This window comes from Micromys minutus (assembly GCF_963924665.1).
Source record: "Micromys minutus genome assembly, chromosome: 32".
NCBI classification, from domain to species: domain Eukaryota; kingdom Metazoa; phylum Chordata; class Mammalia; order Rodentia; family Muridae; genus Micromys; species Micromys minutus.
In genome coordinates, this window is record NC_137967.1 from 14,569,809 (window position 1) to 14,588,822 (window position 19,014).

Below are 19,014 nucleotides of genomic sequence, written 5' to 3' on the forward strand. Positions count from 1 at the left end.
TGCAGGTCCTTATGCCACAGGGAAAAGACTTTAAACAACAACAAAAACTTCCGCCATCCTTGCCCAGCAAGAGCACAGGGTTAATGCAATAAACCTCCATGACACAGGAGGGCCATAGAAACGTCTTTATTGAAGAGGACAGGAGTCATGCTGAGTTTAGGGACATGCAGTGAAGGGGGCAGTCGTGAGCTGTCCTTGGTGGTCAGGACCCCAGGTCTGCTCTGGACCCATGAGGCCCTCAGGTTCTCCCTTAGGTCTGGCCCAGGTGCTGTGAAGTCCTTTGGGGCCAATGACTCGGATTTAGTGTCTTGGACCTGTGACCAGAAGGTAGACTGAAGTAGGGACTCCATGACTTGGGGTCCGGTTTAGAGCCCTGGGGTCCTGCACATATTAACAATCAGATTTGGGACTGGGGGGTTCCCTTGAGGCTGGAACCCATGAAATTTGGAGGTTGGGAGATTAGAAGATCCATGGACTAAGGGTATTAGAGTCCTCTATCCTTGTTCCAAAGATGGGACTTCCTGTTTGGGGGTCTCCTGGTGCCTGGGAGTCAGGTTTGGGATGCCCTGAGAACCTGGGGTGTTCTCCTGGCCAACGGTTCCTTCCTCCCGGTCCTAAGGACTTGTGGTTGGGGGTTTCCTGAGGGTTTGGGATTGGGATCTTAAGTTTGGGGTTCCATGGGGATTTGAAGATTCTGTGACTTGGGTAGGGGAATTAGAAATTTGGGGTCTTCTAGAGATTGTAGGGCTTGGAGGCATGGGGAATTGGGGATATATATAATATATATTCTCTCTGGAATTTGAACTCCCCAGAGTTCTAGAATGGGGTCTCCAAATTTGGGAATTCCCCCCCAAAGGGGAAGAAATTATTACTTTAAAAAATAGAGAATTTTCTGGGAGCCTTGGCCAACACAGGGACTGTGGGCCATGTGGGGTGGGCTTCGTACAAGGCACTGGGGGTTTCTCAGGGGTGCAGAGGGCAGGAAGACTTGCTGTCCTGTAATTCATGCTTCCAGGACGGTTTTGGTGTTTGTAAATTGGGGTGAGTGGGCCGGTTAAGTGGGTGTCTCGTTCAGGGGTGAGAACGGGGACTTAAGTGAATGGGGGGCATCTCTGAGAAGGGGAATTGATTAGAAGGGCTTTCTGGTGACCTTGGGGTCACGGCATTTTGAGGAGACTGATGTTGGATGGGGATAGAGATGTGGCTGGCAATTCTGGAGGTATGACCTATGCTTAAGGAGAACTGGGGTGGGGTTTTCATTCATGGGACTCTAATCCACTGGTAACTCAAGAACGTCCTGTTGTGGAGAGGGTCAGCATCCCTTGGGTGATGTGGAAAATGTTTATTGGGGGAAATCTGTTCTGAAGGGTAGGGGATTAGGGACTAGCCTGAAGGTGCTACTCAGGGAATCTCTTTTGGGGTAACACGAGGTCTGTATTTGGGGAGTCGTCATGGGAGATTTGTTAATAATGGGACCTCAGTAATCGAGGGCTGGCTAACGGGGGGGGTTTCTATTCTGGAGGTATCACTGGGAATCTCTATCTTGGGGTGACTGGGTGCTCCTTGTATCAGGAGATGCTAGGGGACTCTGTCTCTGTGTTACGTATCCAGGGCCTCTAAGACTGCATCTCTGCCCTCAGCATCCAAGGAAACCAGCAGCAGAAGAGCAACCTGAAAGAGGAAGAGCAGTCAGGTGGGGTACAGGCGTGAGACATCAGGCTCCCTCACTCCACTGCTGTGCGTGCGTGTGTGTGCGTATGTGTGTGTGTGTGTGTGTGTTGGGGTATGGGGAGTGGTCTCTGCTTCCTCAGCTGAAGTCTCTAGAAGCCAGGCAAGCCCTGTTTTCTAAAGATGCTCTCCCTCCTTTTCTCCTCCCCTCCCTCCCCCTTCATTGTTTTTGTACCCTAAGCTGTTTTCAAACTGAGGGCAATCCTTCTGCCTCAGGCTCCTTGTTGCTGCTTGAGCCTCTCACTGTATAAGACAAGGAAGGCAAACTGGTTTGTTTGTTTGTTTGGGTGGGTGGTTGGCTGGCTGGCTGGTTGGTTTGGTTTGGTTTTTCAAGACAGGGCTTCTTTGTGTAGCTTGGGCTGTCTTGGAACTTGCTCTGTAGTCTAGGCTGGCTCCGCCCCCTAGCGCTGGGACTAAAGGTATGAACCATCACTGCCTGGCTTTTTGGTTTTTGTTTGTTTGGTTTGGTTTGGTTTTGGTTTTTTTTTGTTTGTTTTTTTTTTGTTTGTTTTTTTTTTTTTTTTTTTTTGACAGGCTTTTCTCTGTGTCTCCCTGTGTCCTGGAACTCATTTTGTAGACCAAGTTGCACGATGTCCTTGGAATCACAGAGTTGCACCTGCCTCTTTCCCTTTCCTTCTTTCTCGAGTTTTAAAGTGGGTTTCGTATACGAGACAGTCTTACACCACACAGCTCAGGAAGACGTGGAACCCTTGACCCTCCTGCCCGCTGGTGCTGGGATTCCAGGCATCACCGCCACATCCACACCTCTTACAACTTCATTTCCAACCTGAGCAGGACCTTGCGCACCAGAACCAGTGGCCTCGCAGGTGTCCCTAACCTTCCGCTAGAAGGTAAGCCACGCACCTGGAGATAGAGTTTTCTGACGCAATGTCCTTTGGGGTCCGGACTGTAGTGAAGGTGCGTTTGGGCTGTGTCACTAGAGAGGAAGACAAGGTCTCAAGGAAGGTGACAGTGAAGTCACCTGTGTTATCAACAATCCCACCCCACACACACTCTGTCATATGTATCATGTCTCCAGACCTTGACTAGCTTTCATCATTTTCAATATGCACTTGAACCTGCCGCTCCCTCCCATGGAATCCCCGGTGCCTACTTAGACCCTTGAGTTTGTTAATAGTTAGGCTGGGTTTCATTCCTTTTTAAATACTCTCACTATGTAGCTGGGGTTGGTCTAAAATTTGCAATCCTTCCAACTACAACTCTAGGAATGTTGATATTACAGATTTTTTAATGTTTTATGTGAACTGGTGTTCTGCCTGCACGTATGTCCGTGTGAGGGTGTCAGATCCCCCGAGGTGGAGTTATGATTGTGAGTGGCCATGTAGGTGCTGGGAATTGAACTCTGGTCCTTTGGAAAAACAACCAGTGCCCTTAACCATCTCCCAAGCCCCACAGATTTTTTTTTTCTCAGTGCTTAGGATTGAACCCAGAGCCTCACGCATGTTGAGCTATGCTCCACCCCTAGCCCCTCACTGTGGGATTCTAGGCAGGGGCTCTACCACTGAGCCACGCCCCCAGCCCCTCACTGGAGGATTATAGGCAGGGGCTCTACCACTGAGCCACACCCCAGCCCTTCACTGGAGGATTCTAGACAGAGGCTCTACCACTGAGCCACGCCCCCAGCCCCTCACTGGAGGATTATAGGCAGGGGCTCTACCACTGAGCCACGCCCCCAGCCCCTCACTGGAGGATTATAGGCAGGGGCTCTACCACTGAGCCACACCCCCAGCCCTTCACTGGAGGATTCTAGGCAGGGGCTCTACCACTGAGCCACGCCCCCAGCCCTTCACTGGAGGATTCTAGGCAGGGACTCTACAACTAAACTGTATTCCAAAGCCTCATACCCTTGTTAACTTTTCCATATCTACAGTACCTATCTTTCTTGAGACCCTGCCTCATATTTTTCCGAGCCACATGTATCACATTAAATGCCAGAGACTGTCACTAACAGCTGAGAACCCACAGCCCTTCTCCCATCCTAATACCCACACTCCTTCCCACATCCCAGCCCCCAACTCACTTGTCACTTGATGCACTTTTTTGGCTCCAACACTGTCTCCAGGGGGATCAGTGGATCCACCAATCCTGGTGAGACACACAGAAAATTCAGAAGCCATCAAGGGCTAGGAGCTGAATGAAACCCTGGGGGCCCAAAGGATACAGGTATGCTACAACAACCAACCATGTCATGCCAGTCCAAAAGGGCCATCTGAGGGGAGACACGGGCTCTAGGTGGCTTTCTGAGTGGAGGGGCACAGCAAGGCTCACCTCTGGATACGAGATGCTGGTGCAAAGACCCCATGCCTTGGGGCACAGGTAAAGTACCGGACACCGAACACAGAGCCGTCATGTTTGCCCGTGGGCTGGTCCAGCTCGATGCCATACCAGTAACCTGCAACAGGGTGTTGCCAGGAGGCCTCAACCTCAGTGCTAAGGATGCAACCCAGGGCCTTCTGCATCTGAGCCACATCCCAGCCCGGAGCACACCCTCACCTGGAGCAAAGTCAGTCTTCCCATAGAAGCGAACAATCCCCTGCTTCTGGCCTGCCACAAGGACTTGGTCTCCAACTTCAGCTTTGGCCCCTTCACGCTGCTGCAGGGTGCCCAGAGATGGGGAAGATGGGGACTTCTTCTTCCCTGAGAATGAAAGGGGAAGATACGGAGACCAAAAGAAAAACAGAAACGGAAGTCAGGAGCCCCAAAAATTTTCTTTTGATAACGCAGGGAAGAAAGCAGTATAACACTTGCTTAGCAGATATTCAAGTCCTGACTACAATCCCTAGCGTGACAGACAGAAAAAGAAAGGGAGTTGAAGGTAGTGGTGTGGGACTATAGTCCCAGGGCTCAGGACAGAGGCAAGATCACTTGAGCCAAAGTAGATTTTTTTACTTTTGCTTTTGTTTTCTGAGACAGGGTTTGTATGGCCCTAGAACTCGTTCTGTAAACCAGACTGGCCTCAAACCCACAGAGTTCCACCTGCCTCTGTTTCCCTGGTGCTGGGATTAAAGATGTGTGGCACAGTGGTTAGAGCACTGACTGCTCTTCCAGAGGTCCTGAGTTCAAATCCCAGCAACCACATGGTGGCTCAAAACCATCTGTAATGGGAGCTGATGCCCTCTTCTGGCGTGTCTGAAGACAGCTCCAGTGTACTTACAGGTAATAAATAAGTAAATAAATCTTTAAAAGAAAAAAGGTGTGTGCCACCATCGCCCAGCGAGCCAAGGTGTTCAAGATCAGCCTGTGGAACTCCGTGGGACCTCGTCTCGAAAATAAACAGGGTTGAGCTGAGCGCGCCCTTGTGAACTCAGTGTAGATCCCCAGCGCCCATGTGAAAAGCCGGGTGCAGCTGTGGGCACGGGATGGAGCCTGTGTGCTGTCCAGCCTAGCCGAACATACGATCTTCACGTCCAGTGAAAAGATTTTGTCTCACAGAAATTAAGTGGAAGCCATCCGGGCAGTGGTGGCGAACTCTTTTAATCCCAGCACTCAAGAGGCAGAGGCAGGCGGATCTCCACACGAGCAGTATTTATGAGCGCACCTGCCAACACTTGTCCATTCACGGACACATACATCATCAGAGAGGTGAGAGACAGTGGTAAGGTTGAACTTTAGTCTGAGAGTACCTTTAGTCATAAAAGCCAGAAAGTTTTTGAAACAGTAACCCCTAGAGGTGGATTCTTCCCTAAAATTGGGAGAGGTCTTTGGATCTGAGAGTAAACTGAGTCTCAGGAGGCTGGGAACCTCAGAAGTCCTTCTAAAAGCTGGGTGGGACTAGTGGTGAGTTAGAGAAGAAACCATCACTGAAGTTGGGAATCGGTTTATTCTCTAGCTGAGGAAAAAACACAATCACAGAAGCGGAGCTACCCACACAGTGCCCCCAAGGCTGCCTCTTCCCACCCATTTGACTACACACTTCTGACCTTTGTGTTCCCTTCGGCCTTTGCCAGTTACACGAGAGAAGTCCATCCGGGGAGTCCGGGGCGTGGAGGTAAGAGATGAGGGGGGTGTGTCCACCGCCTTGGAGACCTTGGATACAGATGCAAAGAGACCTGGGGAGGAGGCAGAGTCTGGGTTTAGCACTGCCTGAGTCAAAGGAGACTCTTGGCCTTTGCTGTGTCTCCACCCCATCCCCTTCCCCCAGACCACAACATCAGAATTAAGCGTACCCCCCAATCCCACTAGCCGGGGCCCCCAGTTAAAGACTGACCCTGCTTGGGAGGGCAGATGAAGTACCGGACACCCCCGACGCTGCCGTCATTCTTGCCTTCCGGTTCATCTAGCTCCACGCCCACCCACTGGCCACTGGCAAACTCGGTGGTCCCGCAGAACCTCAGTGTGCCCGTCTGGGGAGACAAGAATGGCATGGTTTGGACGGAGGCCTTGGAGACCACGGTGGACCACGGACAGACAAGCAACGTGGCAGAATGGATGCAGGAAGCAGGTTCAAATCTCAGCTCTGGCTCTTATTGGCTATGTGACTATGTAGGTCTCTTTATGCCTTAGCCACCAAATGGGAATGAAGATTGCATCCACGTAGTAAAGATGTCTAAGGAGACCGAGATACGGAAGTCAATGATGGAATGGATACCACTGTACATAAGGCCTTGGGTTCCGCTGTCTCAGAACTGTCTTACCTACTGCAGTGAATAGTCATAGCCACGGGTGACAACTAAAAATTTGAGGCCAAGTCTGGTGACTTGTGTCTGCAACCCCAACACTTTAGGTGCTGAGGCAGAACTGCAGGAAGATCGAGGCCGGGCTGGAGAGATGGCTCGGTGGTTAAGAGCACTGACTGCTCTTCCAGAGGTCCTGAGTTCAAATCCCAGCAACCACATGGTGGCTCACAACCATCTGTAATGAGATCTGATGCTCTCTTCCAGTGTATCTAATGACAGCTACTGTGTACTTATAATAAATAAATAAATCTTAAAAAAATAAAAAGAAAGATGGAGGCCAATCATGATCACATAGCAAGTTCTGGTCCAGCCTAGGCTACAGAGACTCTGTCTCAGTTAATTTGTGCCCCCCACCCCTTGAGCTAGGTCTCCAATGGACCTCTTCCTGCCTTAGTCTCCCCCCAGTGCTGGGATTTCAGGCACGTGACATCACACCTGGCTTAAGAGTTGGGGACATAAAGACACATAAAGATGCTGGAGAGACCGCTCAGTGGTTAAGATGTTAAGGTGGCAGAAGTTTGGTTCCCAGCACCCATGCCAGAACCCCCTGTGACTGTAGCTCCCGGGATCCAATGCCCTCTTCTGGACACCTGGGGTACTGCACTACTGCGCATACTTGTTAAAAACACATCTATTCACATGCATTTTTAAAAAAATACTTAGCTGCAGAGAATTCTCAATACTGTGGTTACTATAATCCTGTGACGCCTCCTACTTTTCACACTCCTTGTATTTCTTTTTTTTTTTTTTTTTTTTTGAATCAGGATTTCAAGTAGCCCAGGCTGGCCTTGGACTTCTCCTAGCTTCCCTGCTTCTGCCTCCTGAGAGACAGGCTGCAGGAATGTGCCACCACACACAGCCATTCATATGTTTTCTCTGCAGTGCTCACTACCGCTGAGCTCCTTTAGCTCTCACTCCTAGCCGGAAGTTCTTTGTCTAAAGGAGACGCAGCTCGGTGACAGCGCGCTTGCCCTGGCATATATGAAGCACCAGCTCTATCTCCGGCACCATAGACAGACAGACCGACAGAGCTAGCCTGGTGTTAACTGTTCTCTTACGGGCTGGGGACTGTGCTCGGCACACAAGGAACACATATACGGGCCTCAGACTTTCGGACGCGCACCGCCAATCTGCCGGAGGTGGGCACTATCATCTCATTTACAGGTGGAGAGACTGACAGAGGCGCGAGCGTCCCTGTCCCAGGACCTACTCCTGGTGTAGGACCCACTGAACCTGGGCAAGGTGTTGGGTATCCCATGGCTAAGGACAAGGTCTGCTGGGATTCTGTAAGCCCCGCCCCACAGTCACCTGGCAACAGCAAAGTACGCTCCGCCCCAGTTACCTGACACTATAAAAGGGGGCTGCTTGCCTCCTCCTCCCCTCCCTCTCTCTCTCTCTCTCTCTCTCTCTCTCTCTCTCTCTCTCTCTCTCTCTCTCTCTCTCTCTCTCTCTCTTTTCCTTTCTCTTGGCCTCTTGCTATCTCTTGCTCTCCTCCCCACCCCTCCTCTCCCTATTCCTCCCCACCCACCACGTGCTCATGGCCGGCCTCTACTCCTCCTCCTCTCTTTTTGCCTCTACTACCCTCTTAACTCCCCCATGCCCTGAATAAACTCTATTCTGTACTATACCATCATATGGCTGGTCCCTCAAGGATTTCCAACATGGGTCCCCCAGAGGCATCCCCTTCCCCCCATGCCTCGCTGCACCTCCGTGGACCAGATCCCTCCCCCCACACTCTCTTTATCTTTTTCCTAACAAGGGCCCTTCTTTTGGAACCTCTTCTGGAGTATAAAATAAGAGTCAGCCCATACCCTCAAACTGTCCAGTGAGTCACCGAAAGTTTTCTGGCTGGGCCATGGTGAGCTCTTTAAACATGTTATTACCAGCCAGGCATAATGGCACACACACCTTTAATCCCAGGACTAGGGAGGCCAAAACAGATCTCTGGGAGTTTGAGGCCAGCCTCATCTAACTGTTAATTCTTGACCAGACAAGGCTACCTGTACAGTGAGACTCTTGTCTCAAGATATTTTATATTTTATCTTGAGATAAAATAATAAATTATTGCCAGGTGTGGTCATACATGCCCCTAATCCCAGCACTCGGAAGGCAGAGGCATACGGATGGATCTCCAAGTTTGAAGCCAGCCTGGTCTATGTAGAGAGATCATGCCTCAAAAAAAAAAAAAAAAAAACCCCAACAACAACAACGAGGAAAACAACAAAATAACAGAACCAAAACCCACTATTAGTAGTAGTATCCTCAGTATTATTAGAGTGTGTTCCTGCATGTACCTGTACGTGTGCGCATGTGAACTCTGTGTACGGTTTCGGGGAACGCTAATGCTGTGATTCAGGTGTGTGAATTAGAAGATCATGTCTTTGAATCGGTTTTCGTACTTTATAAGGATTCTGGTGTTTGAACTCGGGTTGCCACACTGCCATATGACAAGCCCCTTTACCTCTGGGCCATCTCATGGCCCCAGGAGTGTTTGGTTAGGAAAAAAAAGAAAAAAAAAAAAAAAAAAAAAAAAAAAAAAAAAAAACCAAACATGATTTACACAGTTTCTCGCTGAACAAAAAACCAAAATCCAAAATCCCACTTCCTTCAAGAGGTCTCCGGGTCTGGTACGATCCAGCCCCTTCCGGTCTCTCTAGGCCCCCCTCCTCAGCTTTCACACTGTTCCTTCCCATCAGCAGTCAGACCTACAGCAGCTACTCTTAACTTGAACATCACCTCCTCTGGGAAGCCTTCTCGGAATACTCCAGCTAAAACCTCTCCTGCCTCCAGCCAGGGTCTGTTTCCTAAATCCAGGCACCGAATGCTTGTCACAGTCCTTGTCACTGGGAAGGACCAGAGCCACTCCAGATCTTGACTGTCTACCCTATTATCTGCAGAACTCCACGACAGCACAGCTGGAACTGACCCGACCCTCTGTCCTAAAGAAGAAACGGGCTTGGCACAACGGACGCCAGGCAAGGGAATGAAAACTGAGGTGTGTGGATGGGGACACTCTCTCTGCCTCTTCCTCAGCCACGCCTCTGCTTGTTTTAGCTCAAGACACTTCTCCGGGGGTCACTTAGCTTCTAGGCCGGCCTCACCCTGAGGCTCTCCAGCCCGTAACATCCAGTGAAAGCCCAGACTGTGCACCCGAGGGTGAAGCAGGTCACAGGCCTTCCGGGAGAGCCACGGTGTGCGGAGAGCTACGCTAACCCGTTTCGGCTGTGACTGCAATCAATAGGCTGTCACTGTCAGGGGACAGGTCAGAGCTCAGCACAGGGCATATGTCGTACAAATAGGGTGTGTTGATAACAACTTCTAGAAGAGATAAAGTACGGTATGACTGTCAGGGAGTCTGTCTGCAGCCCGTGCACCCGGCTCCAGGAGGGATGAGAGAGCCGAGGCCTCCCCACTCCTCACCCCAGCCCCTGACCTTCTGGCCATCGAGAAGCACTCGGTCTCCTAGGCGCAGGCCCAGTGCGCTGAGCATGAGATTGCCTGGGACGTTGTCATAGTTGGGGAGTGTGACTTTGGGAAGGGTGCAGGACAGCGGTACAGCCTCTTCCAGCAGCGTCCGAAGTTCCTTGGCCACCAGGGCCGCCTCTGCCTTGTCAAGGGACATGTCCATGGGGTCTGGGACCACTTCCGCTGGTACCTGTCCCTTTCGATTCTGTGGATCGAAGAGAACACAAGAAACAGGGACTGAGTGGGAACAAGCCACATCTCTTTGGAGACCACACCTCAGAGACCCCCAGACTTGGTAAAACAAGGGTTATGCTAGGTCACACCCGAGGCCGGTTTGGAAATAGGATGTGACCTGGGTGTCGTGGTACATGTCTGCCGAGTACACAGAGGGAGTTTCTGGACAGCCAGGGCTATAGAGTGGAACCTTGTCTCAACAAAAAAAAAAAAAAAAAAAAAAAAAAAAAAAAAAAAAAAAAAAAGGCATAGAGTGCAAACCAAACTTTGAAAAAAGACAAGAGACTCAAAGTCAACCTCCAAGACTCTAAGCTGGGGCCTGTTACATCACTGATCCAACTCACTCCTCATAGCATATCCTGGGCAATTCTTTTGATCTCTTCCCTTCAGGCTCCCCATTGTAAAACAGGGCTTAGAAAACAGAAGTGACCTGCTGCGTAATGAACACTATGTGAGCCTCAGGTGTGGTTTCATTTGTTAAACGCAGAGGTTTCCTGACATTTTGGGAGCGGGGCTTGATCCCCTCTCTGGTGAAGGGAAGAGGAGGGCGGGAGGGAGGAGATGAAGGGGTGGGTGGTAGTACCCTTAGGGCTGGGTTGGCACCGTGCTCCAGTAAACATTTGGCGGCGCCCAGGCAGAGATTCGAGGCAGCGATGTGCAGAGCCGAGCCGTGGTTGAAGTCACTGCAGGTGGAGTTCACCACTGGGAAGTGGACACGAGAGGGAAGGGGGGTCAGAGTGAGTGTCCTTCTGCAACACCTGCATGGAGCCTCACCTCTGCTAGGGGCTCCTGGTCTCCTAGCATCTTGCCCAACCTGCCCATCTATCCCATTCTTGTTCATCCTGTATATGAGCCAATCACCACATACCCTGACCAACGCCCCCCCCACTTCCGCTACCCTGTGCGCATGCCCCACTGTTCCTTGTTTCCTGTTTGAATCCCAGCACCCTTCAAGGTTAGGCCTTGGTCCTTTATCCTTTCGTCTTGGGTTTTCCTCCCCTTAACCAGAAGGATGGTGGGCCCCCACACTCTCAAAACCCTGGGCACCCTCCTCCAAGAAACTCCACCCCTCATCCTGGCTCCTCCCCGTCCCAGCGAGGCTCCGCCTCCTCACCCCTGGGCCTCGCCCCCTTCAGCAGCACACGCACAAGGTCTGGCACATCGAAATAGGCGGCATAGTGAAGTGCGTTCATGTTGGTCCAGCGGCTGCGCAGGGTCACATCTGCGCCTAGCGCCAGCAGCTGCTGTGAGAGACGCACAGCGGCCGCAGGGTCTCCTGCAAAGAGCCAGGGTCAGCTTGAAAGCCATTTTCCAATACAAGAGCCTAACAGGTCGGGAGGGACTCTGGTGTCTCAGTTAAGCAGGGGTCTTAGATAGCAGTCTCCAGACGTGCTTTTAGGGCCTGAGTCCTCGATGGTTTTGAGGGTGTCAGGGCTGGGAGGCTAGGTTTTGAGGTCCGGGCTCTTACCGACTCCGTGGGCCCCAGCCTTGCACGCATAATGGAGCAGTGTCATATCTGTGAGGCCATCACGGTCATTCACGTGGCAACCACGACGCAGAATCTGTGAGCAACCAGATAACAACAGGATTATCCAAACGGGGGAAACCGGGTCTCCTCCCTCCCCAGCCTCCCAAAGTGCACCTACCTCATTGCCAATGACATCTATCTTGTGCTGGACTTGGGGGACCCACTGTCGCACAATGGCGAACAGCTCTGGGACGGTGGTCTTCGGGTCAAACAGAATTTCCTGGCACGCAGGGTCATTGGGGTCGAAGAAGGTAAAAGCTGTGGAGAGAAGTCTAGACTGACCCTAGGCAAGCTGCCTTCCCTTTGCATCGTGAGGAGAGGAAACTCTATGATGTTGCCTAAAGACTCTAAAGAGTCTCTCAAGCTGGAGAGATGGCTCAATGATTAAGAGCCAGAAGTTCTGAGTTCAAATCCCAACAACCACATGGTGGCTCACAACCGTCTGTAATGGGATCTGATGCCCTCTTCTGGTGTCTTGGTGTGTCTGAAGACAGCCACAGTGTACTTATATAAAACATGGTCATATAACATATATATGTTACTTATTTTTATATATAGACATATACATAACATATAGACCCTCTCCCTCCCCACTGTCTCAAGAACTTGGACAATCAGATAATTATACCCTTTGAAGGAGGGTGGTTGCAGGTTTGGCACCTTTGGCTCTCAGCCCTTGGAACCAGGTCAATCTGTAGGCATAGTGAGCTAGGTGTGGTAGCACCGGCCCTTCATCTCAGCACTTGGGAATTTGGGGCTACCATGGACCGACTAACTACTTGGAGACGCAAACTACTTGGAGACGCTCAGGTCACCTGATCTACACAGCAAGACCCTGTCTCCACAATGTAGCTGCTAGAGACACAGCTCAGCGGTTGATGCCGGCTTAGCATGCACAAGATACTGAATTCCGTCATCAGCACCTTGCGGGCGCACGCTCACACAATTAGAGTTGTCACGGCCTAGCCAAATTTCAAAACGGGGTTAGTTTTTCTTTTTAATTTGTATCTAAAAAGCCCAGCCAGACATGAAGCATACATGAGAGACAGAAGCAGATGGAGCTCTGTGAGTTCTAAGACAGCCTGGTCTATAAAAGGAGTTCTAGGCCACCTGGGGCTATACAGTGAGACCCTGCCTCAAATAAACAAACATGCCAGAAAATAGTTTGTGTTTTTGTTTGTTATTCTTGTTTTTTTTAAGATGTATTCATTTATTTTATGTATATGAGTACACTGTATCTGTCTTCGGACACATCCAAAGAAGGCATCGGATCCCAGTTGTGAGCCACCATGTGGTTGTTGGGATTTGAACTCAGGACCTCTGGAAGAGCAGTCAGTGCTCTAACCACTGAGCAATCTCTCCAGCCCATGGGATTTTTTTTTTTGTTTTGTTTTGTTTTGTTTTGTTTCTTTAAAAGGTTCTGGAGGCTGGGGAGATGACTTAGCAGTTCAGGTCCTGTGCTGCTCTTGCTGAAGACTTAAGCTCAGATCCCAGCATCCTCCTCCCATAGCTCACAACTGCCTGTAACTCTTGTTCTAGGGTGACCCGACACCTCTGGGCTTCTCAAGCACCTGCATTCATGTGTGTGTGTATACCAACCACACGCACAAATGCACAGGAATACACACCATTAAAAAATAATAGCAAGGGGGAGAAAAATAATAATAACAAAATAATAAATCTTTTTTTAAAAAATGTAAGCTCTGTGTAGCATCCACATGGTAGAGCCATGAGCAGGCTCCGTCTGACCGGAGGCCAGCCAGGGCAGTGCTCGAAGACATGTCCGTGTCTTGGATGGGATATTGGAGAGTGTTGCTATGGGTAACCAACCCTCAGGGGCCTCAGCGCGTGCTGAATGGACCAATAAGTAAAGACTGGATCCCACACATTCAGAGAAGGGACCGTAGACAGCGGGTCAGAAGTCTCTCCCCATTTACTAAAGTCTCAGCCTTTCCTGGCTCAGGACCGGTCTCTGGCTCCCAGCCTTCATACGCCTCCCTGTGGCGCACAAGGCTCTGGACAATCTGGCCCCTGTGTTCTCTGTGCCTTCCCTCTCCTTTAGGCCCCTTCAGCCAACTGACCTTCTGTCCCTCCAATGTGCCAAGCAAATCCTGGCCTCCCTGTGCTGCTCTTGTCCAGTGTCCTCCCTCGGGCCTCCGTAAGGCTTTGCAAATCCAAATCCACAGAGAGGCCCTCCTCACTCCGCCTCTGTCTAACCTGCTCGCCGAGGCCTCCTGTCCGAGACGTCTTGGCGTACTGCAAACCCCCAAAACGGTGTGTATGTTCCTTCCTCTACCCTCTTCTCGCCTTTCCCCTCTCTACTTCCCTCTCTCCTTCTAGGCTTTTCCCTGCTGAGGACAAACTCCAAGGCTGTGAGCTAAGCAAACTGAATGACACCCCAAGTTTCTCTTCTCTCTTTGCTCTCTCCCATTCTCCATTGTCACCTTCTTAGTACACACGCCACATTTATGTGCCGCCTTCCTCACGCTGTCCTCCTGGCTGGGTGTGCCTATATTATGCCCGCTTCACACCACACCACCATGCAGGAAAGGCCTAGCGCAGCTCCTCAGACATACTACACGCACGGAGCGAACCAGCACCACCTTTAGCTCTCTCCCCGGATAAGCCACATTTCCAGAATTTTTGTTCTACGAGCGGCACTACTCCGAGGGCCCAGCGTAGGTTCTGTGACTTCCAGCCAGATCCAGTTCAATTTCTAAGAGTCTTCCGGTTTGCTGGGGTGGACCCTCCCGCTGCACCCCCAACTCCCAGATGATACGTTGTGTGTGACTCTGCGCATGCACATATGGAGAGTGTGAACCGTGGGAACAGAGGTTGACGACGTCGTCGGGCGTCTCCCGCTGTCGGTCACCTTAGTTTTGAGACGGGGTCAGCCCCAGGCATCCTCCTGTCTCTGACTCCTCAGCATGGGGCTCACAGATGCCAGCAGCCAATGCCTAGCCTTTTGTTTGTGCATTAGGGATCCAAACACTGCAAGGACTTTATCAACTGAGCCATCTCTCCAGCCCTCTTTTTATTTTCCTAGACTAAAATTTGTCCCTCTAATCAATCTCTGGCAGGTGAAATGTCCACAGGCAGTCCCTCCCGTCCTATCCCCCAAATCCCTGAACTAGTTTCTGAATCGCACAGCCCCCTGGGGATTGCCAGCCAACACACCTTCTCCGGAGAGGTCCTCAAACCTCTCTCCCACATCCAGCCCAGGCTGAGCTCCATCTCTCTCTAATCAGAAGCCAGAAGGAGCTTTCGAGCTTGTCAATCAAGAGCCAGTGAGATGGCTCTGCTGGTAAAGGCTTGACACCAAACTCGATGACCCAAAGTTTGGCCCCTGAGACTCACAGGGTGAAAGGAGAGAAAGAGCTACAGAAATGTGATGTGACACGCACGTGCAAGCACACACAAGATCAATTAAAATGTCATTAACAAGGCTGCCCATGGAATCTGTCACTACTCTATTTTTAGATTACACACACGCACACACACAGACACACACACACAGTTTTCTCCTTTTCACACTCAGAATACAGGGAAAGCCCTTGGTGAGGCCTGGAAGTCCGTCCCAGACCTGATTCTGTTCCCATTCTGATTGCTCCCTAAATGTAGTTTTGTGGTCTCACCGTTCCAAACATTCTGGGCCTTTGCACATACTCTTTGGCATTTCTGCCTCTGGGCCTTTGCACATACTCTTTGGCATTTCTGCCTCCCGGCCTTTGCACATACTCTTCTCCAACCAGAGCTATTGCTCCAAGTTTCTTACAGCTGCTTCCTCCTTGTGCTCTGGCCTCAGTCTGCAATGCACCTAATCAGAAAGATCCAACCAACTACCCGTGACTTAGGCTGGAAGTTCTCAGCCTTTTGACACTTAAGACAGCACATACTCCACTGAGCACTCAGGAGGGAAAGTGTCCTTTCACTTCTTTCCCCAGTGACTCTCAGCTCCTTCCTCACACCCTTCCACCTCAGACCCTTGACTCCAGTATTTAATTCTCCTGCAGCCTCCTCCTCCCGGCTCCAACCCCGGTTTTCCCCACAGGCTACCTCTTAAGGGGAACCGTGTCTTTAAAACCTCTCAAAGCATTCTGTGCTTCATAAAATCAATCTCGCTGTCTCCTGTAATCTCATGCTTAGCCTCATCTGTGGGGCTGCGGCTGGGGAATTCTCCCGGCAAAGCCTTAGGAAAGCCTTGCTCTGTGCGGTAGCTCCTGTTCCTAGCCTGAAGTTAGGCTCAGGGTAGCTTCCAGACCGTGTTTGTTGAATGACTAAACGACTGAATTGATATGTCGTGAATGCAGGACTAGAATTTTTCCAACCCCCACGCTAAGAGATGAATGTAATTAATGATGGGGAGAGGTCTAAGGGGGCTCTGCTACTAAAACTCCCTTGGACCACCTTCAGCATACCCTCACAATCACCATCAACACAGCTCAGCCAAGCCGTCCACCATCACCTAAAGTGCCACACCAGATTCCGGGGTGGGGACAGTGGTTACCGTAGTCTTTGGGGAGCGGAGCAGGTGCTGAGGGGTGCACAACTGGCTTCTGCCGACGCTCCTGGGTGGGGCTGGGGGCTTCTGGGACTGGTTCATCTTCCTCCTCCTCTTCCTCTTCCTCCTCCCCTCTGGGCGGAGGGGCCATTGGGGCAGGATCCGTCTTAGTCATGGTCCTCGGAAGCCCTTGGGGGTTGGTGCAAATTTGGGGGGTGGCCTGGAGGCAAATCCTTAAGGTAGAGGTCAGCTAGAGAGGGCTCCCCGCAGCGCGGGGGTCCAAGCCCCACAGAAGCTTCAAGAGCTACGGGAGGCCCCCTAGTCTCCAGCTCTGGATTTGGACAACCAAAGATATCCCCGTTACTCATTAGAAGATCCAGGGATATGGGCCCCAACGCCTGCTACTTCCCTCAGGCCCAGCCTCCCATTCTTCTCTTCGGGTGCCAGGCCCCTGGGTCTCCGCCGCCCCCTCCCGGGGTTTGTTTATCTAGGGATGCAGGATGCTTCGCCCCTCCCCTTCTCCCCAGCCTCCCTTCTTACCTCGGATGGCGCGGATTGGAGAGCGAGGCTGAGACTCAAGAGAGGGTGCAGGGGTATCGGGGTGTCAGTGTCGGGGGACGAGACGGGGGACGAGAGGGAGACAGAGAGAAGGGGACGAGGCCCAGACGCTAGCGGGGGATGGGGATGAAGAAGGAGGGGCGCTGGCGGAGCATGCGCAGTAGCAAGACACGGTGGGGGGGGGGAGCTGGGAGACAGAGCGTCGAGGCAGACGCTGGAGGCTGCGGGAAGGGGCTAGACAGACACTCAGGATCTCCAGAGGAAGGGGAGACAGTCCCCTGGAAAGGTGTGACAGGCATAGAACTGGAACAGGATGAGGTAGAGAGGACTAAAAAGACATGGGTGGGAACGGGTGTTTTCCTCCACTCAGCAAACCAGGTCGTTCTGAGCCGTGGTGAGTCTTGTACTGTGTCGGCTCTTTGTAAATCTCGGTCCTAACTCCTTCTCTGCTCGTCCGGCGGAAGGGGAAGACCATTTTCTTTTAAAATCATCTTCCTCTTCACTCTTACCCTCATGGCCCAGAACAGAAAGGCTAGTTAGCCACCTGCTCAAGGGTGGTTGGTGGTGCTTGTGAAAGACGCCCCGCAGAGGGGAGACCCTCAGTCAAGTCTCGGGATAGCATGACACCCCCCCCCCAAGAACTCACGAGAGACCATTCTTGCTGCAATTACATGAGGTTTTTTATTAACCAGTGCACTGGGGTCGAGACTCATATCCCACGCAGGAGTAGAGGAATCTGACCCCGAGTGGCTGGGAGATGGGGGTTTTAGAGGAAACAAACCATAAGGGGGGGGGAGTACAGTATTGAAGAATACCAAAAATACCAGTGAACAATCGCAAGGGAAACATCCGGTTTCTCAAAATTGTTTATGATGTGAAAATTACCAGTGAAGAATCTCGAGGGGGACATCCGGTTTCTCAAGATTGCTAATAATGTGTTATTTAACTTTTATGTCTTTATGGTCAGTCAGTTTCTGAAACAGAGTCACCCTGACCTTAGGGCCGTAAATTCTCTTATGGTTGGCTAGTTCCTAGAATAGAAGGATAGTATTGCAGGACTGGCTAGCCTACATTTTTGGCTCTACTCTACCTGCTAGGGGTCTTCTACTTTACCTGTTAAGTGGTCAGGCTTTATCCTGATCTTTGACTTGAACCAAGTGTCACATATCGAGGGTGCCCCGGGTCTCTGGGTGCCATCTCTAAAACAAAAACGTGTGTCACTTCTAGCTCAGTGCCACCTCACACCTAGCTGGCCTTGCCCGCTACACCCCAAATCACCCCGACTTGGGTCTTCCACCTCTTTCTTCTAATGGGCAGGCTGGGAACTCACTCTTCAAGATAGTTGCAGAATTGTATCCTCCCTCTCCTGCCTCTCAGCCTTCCTCAGGGTTCATGCCCTGTTCCTCCCTATTCTGGACTAGAGCAGCAGCTTTCTCTGCTCTGTCCTCAGCCTGGCGGAGCTGGTACCCTCTAAAACAAGCTCCGCATCCGGACCTTCCTGGACTCAGACACATTTGCTTGCCTGACACCAACCCCGGCAACAGCCAGTGTTAGTAGGTATGGTACAGGCCTACAACCCCGGAACTTAGGAGGCTGAAGAGGAAGGCCTTCGATTCAGAGCCAGCCTGGGCAACATAGCAAGAACCAGTCACTACCCCTTCCTCTTGCTCTTCCTCCTCCTCCTCCATCTCCATCACCACTACCCACAGACACAGATACACACACTCACACACTCCCTCCAGTGTGGTCCACCATATCCCATAATGGCCCTACATGAACTTCCCAGTCAACCCTCCATCTCCACCTTCTCTTAGGATCCACTTAGTTCAGGAGCTGCACCTCCTCACCGTCCCTTCTGCCTAAGAACTCTTCCCACAGACGCCTGGATGCCTCCCTCCCTTGCCTCTTAAGAGTCACCCACAAGTACCTTTCCTGCGACATCTTTGCTCTTTATAATTGTAGGCGCCCCCTTAGGAGTTCTCTAGGGCAATCCAGCCTTCCTTACTCTGATGACCCAGATGGTTGGGGCTCTGCAGAGTTGTTCTTGCACTGGCCCAAGTGCCCTCCGGACTGGCTCCCACCACACCCAGGTGCTGCAGACACCCTGCTATGAACCACAGCGGAGTCTTTGTTTGTGTGGAGTGATCTGGTGTATTAGTTTACTAGTTCACCTTCTACTCAAGCAGACATGAGCGCAAAGGCAGGGATGGTTTGGGGACAGTGTCACCCCACAGCAGGCCTGGCACAGCACCCCTTGAGCGGATGACTCCAGTTCTGTCCAGAGCTTTCTTTACAGAACACGG

The 19,014-nt window shown here is 51.4% G+C and overlaps 1 protein-coding gene across 2 annotated transcripts; it reads right to left on the reverse strand.

Annotated features, from left to right (window-relative positions):
- Positions 1-287: 287 nt before the first annotated feature.
- On the reverse strand, positions 288-16,818 carry CLIP3 (CAP-Gly domain containing linker protein 3). 2 transcript variants are annotated; one of them, XM_080908275.1, is made up of 14 exons: positions 16,694-16,818; positions 16,160-16,342; positions 11,771-11,910; positions 11,593-11,686; positions 11,239-11,400; positions 10,708-10,826; positions 9,859-10,095; positions 5,957-6,092; positions 5,670-5,798; positions 4,243-4,386; positions 4,018-4,141; positions 3,770-3,834; positions 2,593-2,665; positions 288-1,671 (listed from the first exon to the last, which is right to left on the reverse strand). In XM_080908275.1, exons 2-14 carry the CDS (start codon positions 16,326-16,328, stop codon positions 1,617-1,619), a joined length of 1,647 nt encoding a protein of 548 aa, XP_080764401.1. In that variant the 5' UTR covers positions 16,329-16,342; positions 16,694-16,818; the 3' UTR covers positions 288-1,616. The 2 variants fall into 2 exon arrangements, with proteins under 2 accessions (XP_080764401.1, XP_080764400.1); XM_080908274.1 differs by having other exon boundaries at positions 16,160-16,373; positions 16,694-16,806.
- Between the last annotated feature and the right edge of the window lie 2,196 nt (positions 16,819-19,014).

What these genes read in the sequence shown, in the direction of transcription:
- CLIP3 (XM_080908275.1), bottom strand. Translation starts at nt 16,328, where the DNA reads ATGACTAAGACGGATCCTGCCCCAATGGCCCCTCCGCCCAGAGGGGAG. An exon ending in TGCTTCTCGATGGCCAGAAG is followed by an intron (nt 6,093 to 9,858) that starts GTCAGGGGCTGG and finishes TTGTCTCCCCAG; the next exon opens with ACGGGCACACTGAGGTTCTG. An exon ending in CATCTGCCCTCCCAAGCAGG is followed by an intron (nt 5,799 to 5,956) that starts GTCAGTCTTTAA and finishes CCTCCTCCCCAG; the next exon opens with GTCTCTTTGCATCTGTATCC.